Source organism: Schistocerca americana, chromosome 1 (assembly GCF_021461395.2).
Source record: "Schistocerca americana isolate TAMUIC-IGC-003095 chromosome 1, iqSchAmer2.1, whole genome shotgun sequence".
NCBI lineage: Eukaryota > Metazoa > Arthropoda > Insecta > Orthoptera > Acrididae > Schistocerca > Schistocerca americana.
Genome location: NC_060119.1, coordinates 254,202,980 through 254,214,481, shown reverse-complemented (window position 1 = coordinate 254,214,481; position 11,502 = coordinate 254,202,980). Strand labels below are relative to the sequence as shown.

Here is an 11,502-nt window from a genome sequence, read left to right as displayed (position 1 = left end):
TCAACGAAACGCAAATGTTACCATATAGACCTCTGTACAATAAGCACAGGGTCAATAAGTGACTATGAAAGCCACAATACGAAAGCTTTCTAATTTCATTTATCATTATAATTGTACTTTGAACTTCTATGGTTGTTTGGCTGCAATAAACTTATTATTAAAAAAGAGACGGAGTATTGCGAGTGTTATGTTAAGCCTAGTTTACACGACGACACTAGGTTGCATGCAACTGCGCTGCCGGCCACTATGCATGCGCGCCACGCGTTTGCGCAACTCGTTGGTGAAGATACACACTTTCAGCGTGTTCCAACTTTCGCGACACTAGTTGCATGTGTGTTTGTAGAATGTAGATAAATAGAAAAATGAAGTGGGGAGCGGAGAATAAAGTTCGCTTTTTAGGTGTCTATGCTTCTATGCTTTCCATAGGTGTTTGTGGGATTTCAGTCATGCTGATTACAAAAATGAGCAAGAACTTGCTGCCGCTGAGACCGTCATGTGCGATCATAACAGATGGTTTGACAATATCTGAGCTGCAGGGCAAAATTTATTGAGTTAGGAGCACATATACAACTGAATTAAGAAAAATACAAACAAGTGTAATTCTAGCTGTGGCAATGCTCTCGTCTACAAGACTAAAATCCCATCGTTCGAATTGGGCAACTCTTTGTTAAGGAGTATTGTTGACAGGAGAGAAGGCTATACAAATTCAAAAAGCTGCAGTCTTCATTAGATATTCATCTATTTAAAACGTCGCTGCTGTGTTCCCCATTCACATATGTTAGAATTTTGAAATATTGCCACTGTACAGATCTATCTTCAAGAGACTAGTTTGCAAACCATTCTCTTCTTAATGCGGCCTGCTTCGAATAATTACTGCTGTTAATGTTAATAATTATTACTTTTAATAATTATTAGTGTTAATGAAAAAGCGTGATCACCAACTAAAACCGCATCTTATAGCATGCCGATTGTTATCGATTGTAATGCATGCAATGTGATATGTAATTTCAATTCTGGCGACAGTGCTTCGTGCATTACAATATCTTTATTCCTTATCGCATAATTAACTCTGTTTAGAAGAAACGTTAACCTTTCTGGTGACATTCTAAGACAATTAAAAGAACTTATTGGATCTTCCGTTATAAATTATTTCAGCAAGGATGCTGAGCAACCGAGCTGACGTCTTTTCTTCATCCAGTCTCGAATCTAAACACGTTCTTAATGTTTTATTATGCAACGATTCCAAGCAACAAGCTTTAACTCCATCACAACTCTTGCGACTTGCAGCTGCCAAAACTTTCATTTCAGACACGACTCAGGAACCCACAAAACGACGAAACTGAAGTGTACACTGGTTTCGCCGTGTCTACAGTCAAATATGAAACCATTTGCGTGCAACTCATTCCACGCAACGAATGGCGCAACCCAATGTCGTCGTGTAAACTAGGCTTTAGACTGTGGTCGTAACTAACTAGGCATGTACACGTCATAGTATCAGAGACTATTAATCGTGCTTAAGTAAAAATGTCTGTTAGATTTCAGTTTTAATAGCACTTGGTCACAACAGTCAATATTAAATATTTTGTGTATGATAAATTTATTAATAGTGCATAACAATGTTTCATTCTGACAGCATGTTAATTCTGCAAATATTAGCTGTTCCAGTTTACTGCATGCATTCACCTATTTCGACAATCTCCTGACAAATGATCAGGGTAGTAAGTATTATATTCAAATGTTTTATGTTTTTATGTTATACTTTCTGACATATTCCACACCCATGAGAATCATCTCACTTTTTGGGTTTATGGAACGCAAACTGAACCTAATCTAATTCAATCCAACGTCACACTGTGGTAACGTCATTGGGAAGTGTCACCGAGGCTTCGACCATAGATATTAGTATCTATGGTCGAAGCACCGAGGTGAATCTAGCATCTCTCTTTTTACCTCCATGGATTTTATTTCCGTAGACCTGTTGCGTAAACAAATGAGCGACGCACAGCGTCGTAAAGCAAATGTCAGTGTGCAGCAGACGAAAAGTTTTTTTTTTTTTTTTTTAAATAACGAGGATGTGGGACACGATTCATATGCTTATATAACACACATTGCTAGACTCTCCGAACTAAAAAAAATAATATGTATTTCTCAACATACAACGAAATCATGGTGGCAACACAGTGTTATCTTCATGCGCTGTAACCCTTGTTTGTAGAAACCGCATAGTACATATGGCCAATCGCATAGAACATTGCTTGATTCGGTGAAATTATTGTGCGATCGTAACGTCTTGCGTTCCGTTTTTTATTGTCTCTAAATCGTAGTTTCCCAAGAGGACGGTAATTTTCACATCATTGTTTGGTGTCACTGCCGCTACTTACAATTTTTTTTTTTAATTTATTTTTAAAAGAATTCGTGCAAAGTTGTGATGGCTATAACTGCAGTAAAGGAGTCATGAGTTTCATGTCACAGTTTAAGTACACAGAGAACTGACATACGGATTGTTCCTTTACAGGTAATTCGATTAACATCTAAAAGTCTAGCGATATTTTCAGGTTGATTTAAGTAAATTTTGATTTTTTTGATTTTTTTTTCTTTGAATAGTTACTGCTTTTCTTTTTTAGGTTTGTATAGGTCACTGCGAAAATGTAGCGAAACCAGAGGTTTTTTTTAATGATTGGAGAGTCAGTTCAAGTGGTGAGCACGCACTAACGTCTTTAGCGTAATATGCGAAGTCATTCAGGAGTACATTAATGCATGAACGATCAAACGACCTCCGTGCTTATCGCGATTGTGTACCGTTATCTTCTGATAAAGCCTAACTACAACAGAAATTAGAGAAAAGCGTCTTGCACTAAATCTACACCAACAGTGATAGGCGGAAACTTCGAACGGACTGGCGCTCAAGGTGTGTTTTAGATTGTTGTAGATTTAATCATTTATATTTAATGACTGGAGGCAAATGATACAGCGTTTTAAAAGCGTGTGATGATAGTGTCATTACAGTAAAAAAGCATTAGTAGATCAAATTAGCAGCAATTTGTTAAAGATATGACGACCTGTCTTCAGAAATGCAGATCTGCCGAAAATATTTTGCGCCATGGGTCATTTGCATTAAGCAGCCACAGCAAAACTTAATGTCAATTTCCTTGGTAAATAGCAGAATTAATCAGAATTACACTAACTAATCAGGAACATTTCATCCTTAACTTCGATAAACGTTATTGGAAGTGTCAGTGTAAACTTAAAAGCATTCCATTTCCACCCTGAACCACAATTAGAGATGTGATAAGTATAAGATTTCGTTAGTCAGTTTATTCAGATATAGATAATTGTTATTATTTGAAAGATGGGTTAGATTAATGTAAAGGTAAAACATAACAATAGTACCTAATTAATGAATACTAGGTACCTAATTAATGAATACTAGGACATACTTATGGTGTGTGATCACTCTCACAAATATTTAAATGTTCTGTACAATATCTGTTGTCTGTAGGTACTGGCAAACAAATTAACTGATAAGGCTAAAACTAATATTACACTTCTGATTAGTGTCACTACACACTCTACATACACGCCTAGTAATTTGCTGAGATTGGGACCATAACCATATGTAAGCCTTTCCACTACATCATCACACTCTTCCATCTTTTAGTTTGCAAACCAGGCTTAGGTACTGAGAATATTGCTTTAATTTTAGCATGCATTAGATTGTCAAAGTGTATTGTAAATGACAGAAAGTTTGTATTGTTAAGTGATTTTTCATATTTACAAACATATATTATGTTCATTCATTCATACACATTCTGAAGCTCTAACCATCAAGCAGCGGCTTTAGGGATCTAGGACAAGTCACGTTATTTCCTATGCTAACAGCAAATTACAATTAGTCATACTTATAACTATATCTTGACAACTATATACAAAAAACTCAGTTCTGCTTGTTTTGCTTTTAAAAGCTCCTCTCATATATTGCCATGGAGATGGGATTGCTTCCATGCTTTTGCTCAACACTGTACTGTGACATAATGTTCTGGGGAAGCAGCTGAGGTCATAAATGTATGTTTTCAGAAGTGTGCAGTAATAATATTATGTAAAGTTGATAACTAAAACTTTTGCAAAAACCCTTTCAAGGACCTTTAGATTCATACCAATATATTTTCTCTCCAACGGTCTTTGTGATTAATAGTGACAGTGAACTTAGGTTGAACTGTGAAATATACAACCACAATACTAGAAGTAAAAATAATTTCCTTATAGACTGTTTGTCCCTGTCTAGGATGTATTATGGCACTGTGTACTCTCATGCTCATCAGAAATTGGGAATTCAAATATTAAAAATCAGTGTGCCATACTTTATTAGCTGCTCCTTGTATAATTTGTTAACATATTTGATATTGATTCTATTTAGCATTAATTGTGAGTTTTAATTTTTCCAATACATAGACAGCTGAAAGCATTATCTGAAAACAGTGAAGTTACATATAGGGTTACTGTAAATCAGTAGATAAAAACAGCAGCTAAGTGCTGAAGAGCAATGGATTTTTTTCAAAGTAGATGATTTTCTCCTAACATACATGTTCGCATATAAAGTAATAAATTGTGGGATAGAATTGCTAACTAGTACTTACCCCCATGAAGCAAAATGTATAGTGCTGCCAAAAGATACACAGAAGTATAGGTGACACACTATCCTCCCCAAGTTGCAAAGACTAGGATAGTGATGCACTGTCTGAACTTTTGTAACTAGTAGTTCCTTCTGTGGGGAGGATAGTGTGTAATTTCTACTTTTATATATGCGTGTTAGCATCACCACTCATATCCCCTCCTGAAGGTAAGTCCCTGGCCAGCAATTCTGTCTCACAGTTTATTAGTTTTCTCAATTTAATTTTTCTTTGATACATACATAGAAAGCAATGGAGACATGATTCTCATATTGTCAGTGTGAGTCAATTAGTGTTAGTCGTAGTTTGTTATTAATGTAGTTTCTATAAACAGCCGGCAGTGGTTGCATCTGCCTTTCAATGTGCAACTTGTAATTAGAACATGCAAGAACAACTTCATATGAGACAGCAGCTATAATCTTCATGGCTCTCAGAAGCCAGCTCTAGGTACTGAGTAGATGCAAAGAAATTTACTGAACTGTTCATGTTCCTACAGGAGAAGTCGCACTACCAGTGCAAATGTTTACACAATCCGTGGTAGCATGACATAATGACAACATTCACTGACTAATCACGAAACCACACATGGACCACAAAAGGTCACTACATCAGAAGCCACAATGATAATTTGCTACTGATAAATGCAATGGAAGTGATCCTCGAATGCTTGATGTTTCACTCAGATCTGATGCAGCAAGAAGGCTGAGAATAATTTATAGTATAATGTGACTCATCCCACATCCTCAAAGGAGCTCCACCATGATGGGATTAATGAAATAAGGGTACTGAATGAATGAAATTCATACCTAGTGAGTATTCTTTTCAGAAACAACTTCACCTACATTAGAAAATAGGCCCAGTAAACAGTAGTGGCAAGTGATCATGTCTCTGTTATTCTAGTCAGTGACTCTTTTGGGATCCAGTTGCACAGACATCGTGCGAAACTAATCAAATTATGAATAATCACATTTAAGTTTCCAGAACTAATTTTGGCACTCACATGCTTTATGTACAGCAATGAGGATGAAGCTTGTTGCTGATAATTCCATGTACGGAACCATGACCCATTTTATGTAGCTTCATGGACATGCACTGAGTTACCAGAATTGCTACATAGATTTGTTCAGTGTCATGTTAACTACAGGATGCAAATGAACATCCATAATCTGTATTGTCCTGGATTATTGCCACACTATTTCTGTACCTTTTCTGTGCATATACTGGTGAACACTTTTGGTGGATTTGCTTGCAGACAGAAGAAATAAAAACAAAACATGACGGTCTTTCTCTTTCTTCCTTTTAAAGCTCTGTTTTAAAGAACCATTAATACCTCTTCCTTCTTCAGCCTAACAAAACAAATCAAACAGTGAAATTTGAAAATTTGATGGCAAGAAAGGCGCAGAGTTTTCAGTCGGGTACATTATGAGCATTATGAGCAATTGATAGATGATTAACACAAAAGCTCTTTACTCACATGAATTGTTTAGTGCTATTGACAAGGGATTTCAGATTGATTCTGTATTTCTGGAAGGTTTTTGGCACTGTACCACACAAGTGGCTCATAGTGAAATTGTGTGCTTATGGAATATCAACTGTTATGCGACTGGATTTGTGATTTCTTGTCAGAGAGGTCACAGTTCGTAGTAATTGACGGAAAGTCATCGAATAAAACAGAAGTGATTTCTGGTGTTTCCCAAGGTTGTGTTATAGGCCCCTTGCTGTTCCTTATCCATATAAATGATTTGGGAGACAATCTGAGCAGGTGTCTTCGGTTGTTTGCAGGTGATGCTGTCATTTATTGAGTAATAAAGTCATCGAAAGATCAAAACAAACTGCAAAACGATTTAGAAGAAATATCAGAATGGTGCGAAAAGTGGCAGTTGACCCTAAGTAACAAAAGTGTGAGGTCATCCGCATGAGTGCTAAAAGGAACTCATTAATCTTCGGTTACATGATAAATCAGTCTAATCTAAAAGCTGTAAATTCAACTAAATACCTAGGTATTACAATTATGAACAACTTAAATTGGAAGGAACACAGAAAATGTTGTGGGGAAGGCTAACCAAAGACTGTGTTTTATTGGCAGGACACTTAGAAAATGTAAGAGACCTACTAAGGAGACTGCCTACACTACGCTTGTCCGTCCTCTTTTAGAAAACTGCCGCTCGGTGCGGGATCCTCACCAGATAGGATTGACGAAGTACATCGAAAAAGTTCAGAGAAAGGCAGCACGTTTTGTATTATTGCGAAATATGGAAGAGAGTGTCACAGAAATGATACAGGATTTGGGCTGGAGATCATTAAAAGAAAGGCGTTTTTCGTTGCGACAGAATCTTCTTACGAAATTCCAATCACCAACTTTCTCCTCCGAATGCGAAAATATTTTGTTGACACTGACCTACATAGAGAGGAATGATCACCACGATAAAATACGGGAAATCAAAGCAAGATATATGTGTTCATTCTTTCTGTGCACTATAAGAGATTGGAATAATAGAGAATTGTGAAGGTGGTTCGATGAACCCTCTGCCAGGCGTTTAAATGTGATTTGCCTAATAGGGTGTAGGAAGATGGTTGGTATTCAAAACAGCTTCCAGTCATCTCAGATTGAATAAATACAGCTCCATTATGATCTCTGAGGGAATCTTATATCATTCTTTGCAAAATAGTGGCTAGTTCAGGTAACAATGATAGACATGGATAGCAATCGCACAGCCTTCTCTCCAAAGCAGACCATAAAGGCACAATTATATTGAGATCTGCTGACCATGGTGGCCAGGGGGAATGTGACAGTTCATCTCTGTGCTTACAAAAAACAGTCCAACTATGTGCACGGGAGGGCCTGTTGTCTTGGAACATAGCATAACTGTTGAAGAACAAATATTGAAGCATTGTGCCATGGGATGGACCTTCTCTATGAAAACGGTCACATAATCCTGGCACTAATGCAACCTTGCAGAGTAACCATGGAGCCCATGGATACCACAATATGGCAGCCAAAACTGTCACTGAACCACCACCATGTTTCAATCTTGGCAACAAGCAGTCTATGTTGTAGGCTTGGGATGACCTATGCCAGATCTAAAGTCAGCCAGAAGTTGAAAACAGTGTAAAACAAGACTTATCCAACATTTGCCTTTCTTCCATTGCTCCACAGTCCATGTTTTATGGCTTCAGTGCCACGTTTTCCTATTAGAGACATTTGTTTCATTGATGAGTTGTTTTGAATTCCAGCTCATCCTGCAGTTCCCAGATTAGGAGCTCCCTTCTTGTTGTGGCACTGTGAGGGTTCACAAGTATGACATTGAGCTCTCCAATGACTTTTGCTGCTGTCGTCCTCTTGTTTTTTGTCACAGTCTTCAGTGAGTGTGTGTCACAATCACTCAGCACACACTTTTGTCTACATTGTAACTTAGTGAATGATGTTTTTCCACATTACATGTCTGCAGTATAAATCTTCAATATGATGCCTCTTGAAACACCAAACACTTCAGCTACTTTGGTTACAGAAGCACCCACCATATGAACACCAACAAATTGCCCAGGTTCAAATTCACTTAGCTCCAACCTAATTCCCTCACACCACACAGAACTCTGTTCTGATCATTATTGACACTTAAAACATATTGTGTACATCATACAAGTGCCATTCATGGTCAAATACAACAGAACCAGCTGCAGGCTTGACTAGCATCATCATTTATGTTGAAGCTTGCATTTCTCATGATGGTTCCCTGTTTTTGTCCAGTCCTTGTAGATTCTTGATAGCACATACAGCAGTATATAATTAGTTCTTTTCTGGAATCCCTTTCAGTGTATGGACATATCAGTCTATTATATTTGTAAAGTGAAAAGTATTGTTTGTGACAGGTTGTAAAAGTGCTGTTCTGCATAACCATTTCAGGTCTACCATGGCACACCAGTTGAATTTGAAACTGACACTCCAAGTATGAAATTATCTTTGACTGTTACTGATTACATTTTCAATTTGGCAAGACTGTCAGATTTAAATAATGACAATGTGGGAAGATTATTTTAGCTTTCAATCATCTCATGCAGTTCATTAGCCTAATAAAATCTATGTATAACATTATTTTTCATTATGTAAAAAAGGTTTAGCTTTAATACAAGTAATGATCAAGAAGACAGGCCACCAATTACTATTAAGAACTGATCGTTGAGCAGTTATTGAAATTTGACTCTCCCAAGGAGCACAGGAAAGTTTAGAAACAGTTTGCTGCTGTTGTAATTTCGAACACAATCTGTAATTATTTTGTTTTTGGTGAGACATTAAACTCCAATATTTCTGCTTTTAAAGTAGAACAAAAGTACGATAGCTCAGCTGTATTCACTTCTTCTTTTTATGTTTCTGTTTGTTACATAAAACCTTACCTTCAAAGTACTTGGTGAACTGTCTTTTCGATCAATATTTAATTGTTTGTTTTTGGCTATGTTCATCTGAAGTGAGTAAAATAATGGGAAATTAACAATGAAATTTAGCAAATGAAAGTTCGCAGCAACACAGATGTAAAATTACACATTTTATACTGAAATCCAACATTTGATGAGTAATTCAGTATTAAATAATCTCTTTCTCCATTTTATGTCCTCTCTGCATTACTGATTGAATATTATGTTTGTTTTGACAGAACACCATCAAGATGTCTGATAAGAAGCCATTCAGCGTCTCGGGACCTCTCAATGAGTACCGAAAGAAAGCCAGTTTTGACTGGGACAAACTGAGATTTTCCCTGGATAATGAAGAAATTCTTAAACTGAAGGTAAATTATGTTTCAGTCTTTACTTTCTTTATGATAATGAACTGTTAAGGTCATCTTCCATTATGCTTATCATATTTCTTTAAAAATATGTGTATCAAGATTACCAACCCTAAATGATTCTTTATACGATCTTTCTTTTTGTGGCTTCTGTTGAGTTAATGTGAGTAGGGAACATACTGGTAAACCTGCTAAAAACTGAGAATGTCACCAAGTCTGGAGTTCAGACAAGTATTGTGGGTGAGCTTTCTAGTGGTCTCCTCTCTTAATCTGTGATTTTGCGTGTTATTAATATTTTCACTTGTGGCAAACTAAGACAGAGTAAAATACACGTAACAACTGTTTTTAAATTTTATTGTACACTCTGTATTGTGGAATATTATTAAGTAAGGAATTTTCCCACTAACTCAAGCTTTCCGGAATTCCACCAGAGGGGAACGCTTCCTGCAACATATCTTTCATTCACATAACCCCCTGGCCTCAACCTTCACTATTCTCTGTCCCCACCTGCCTCTTTCCCATTCCTTTCTCCCACTCCAGTCCCACACATACCTTCTATTCCCTGAATGTGCCTACATAGTTCTTTCCCCTTGTCTCCTCTCCACTTACCCCCCACCCCCAGTGCAGACTCACAATGCTACACCTAATAATACCCGATTCTGATCCTACCATGCCTTTGTACCCTTGCACAGGCAGCATTACAGCATCTTCCCATGGCCCTGCCATGTTATCACATCTGAGATCTTTGCTCACCACATCGAGCCTTAAAGCCCCGAGAGGACAGTGTGTGTGTGTGTGTGTGTGTGTGTGTGTGTGTGTGTGTGTGTGTGTGTGTGTGTTCACACCTGGTCTATATGGTTGTTATTTCATGGTGGATTTTCCAATGTTTGATTCTGCATTGTAGTAACTGTGTTGGTTATAGATGTTGTTCTCTGTTTTGCAGGAGTTTCTCAGGCCTGTAACTGCTGTGGTGTAATCAGAAAGTGTGTATTTCAGTTCATTTTGAATATGATTCTAATGACATTGAAGCATATTTTCTATAAATGGAATTTAGTATTATATATTTCGGAGTATAATATGTTTAGTATTACATATTTTGCATAAACTACAGATATATTCTAATGTAGCCAGTGAAAATGCTGCTCAATAAAGTTAGTAGTCATCAATTTTAATTTGTGACAGCATTGTTCATGTTTTCTTCCAGGTATTTACCAAAATCGAGCATGTATTTTTGTCACAAACATATATTTTATTTTACTATTTTAGTCTAAAATGTGCTTGTTATAATTTCAGGCAAAAATTTGGAGTGTGATGGAGTCAGATCCACTCTTCCTTCAGCCCTCACTAACACCAAGTCCTGATGAACAACATAGATTAACTATGAAGCGTATCAGGTATCTGCAGGCCAAGAACCTTATCTCACCAAAGGATTTTCATAATAATGTGAAGGTAAGACATATTTTATATAGTTTCCTCCCCATGCTCTCTCTCCCTCTTTCTCTCTCTCTCTCTCTCTCTCTCTCTCTCTCTCTCTCTCTGTGTGTGTGTGTGTGTGTGTGTGTGTGTGTGTGTGTGTGTGTGTGTGTGTTTGTGTGAGTGCGTGCGTGCGTGCGTGCTTGTGTGTCAGAAAGAGAGAAGGAATAAGAAGTGGGTTTTGGACAATAATGTTTACTGATACAATTACTATGCCATTCTCATGCCACTAAAGTCTCAGATGTACTATTAAAATTGAATTTATTAATGTGGGATGGATTTGGAATTTTGCTACACAAAAACATTATTCATTGCTATACTAAAACATTATTCATTGCTATACTAAAACATCATTCATTGCTTGAAAGATTTTATTTCCTGTGGAGTGAAATTTGGTGGCAATGCATTTACTCTCCATGAGCCACCTTATGGTATGTGATGAAGGTATTTTGGGTACCCCTGTCACTCCCCCCCCCCCCCCCTCTTTTTTCTTTCTGTTCAGTTAGTAAGTGGTATGCTAGGAGAATATCTGTAATCATCTGTATGAGCTCAGTTTTTTCTGGTTTTACTGTCATGGCCATGTT

At 37.2% G+C, this 11,502-nt stretch overlaps 1 protein-coding gene across 3 annotated transcripts in view; it reads left to right on the top strand.

The window, feature by feature from the left end:
* The first annotated feature begins 2,073 nt into the window (after positions 1 to 2,073).
* Positions 2,074 to 11,502, top strand: part of LOC124560828 (peroxisomal acyl-coenzyme A oxidase 3-like) — an 86,343-nt gene continuing 76,914 nt past the window's right edge. Inside the window, exons 1-4 of one of the 3 annotated variants that reach the window (XM_047130931.1) lie at positions 2,074 to 2,515; positions 2,625 to 2,908; positions 9,317 to 9,448; positions 10,739 to 10,894. In XM_047130931.1, coding sequence (XP_046986887.1) covers positions 9,329 to 9,448; positions 10,739 to 10,894 — 276 coding nt within the window. In that variant the 5' untranslated portion in view covers positions 2,074 to 2,515; positions 2,625 to 2,908; positions 9,317 to 9,328. Of the gene's footprint in view, positions 2,516 to 2,624; positions 2,909 to 5,193; positions 5,477 to 9,316; positions 9,449 to 10,738; positions 10,895 to 11,502 lie in introns of those variants that run through there. The other 2 variants (XM_047130932.1, XM_047130934.1) reach the window with 2 other exon arrangements.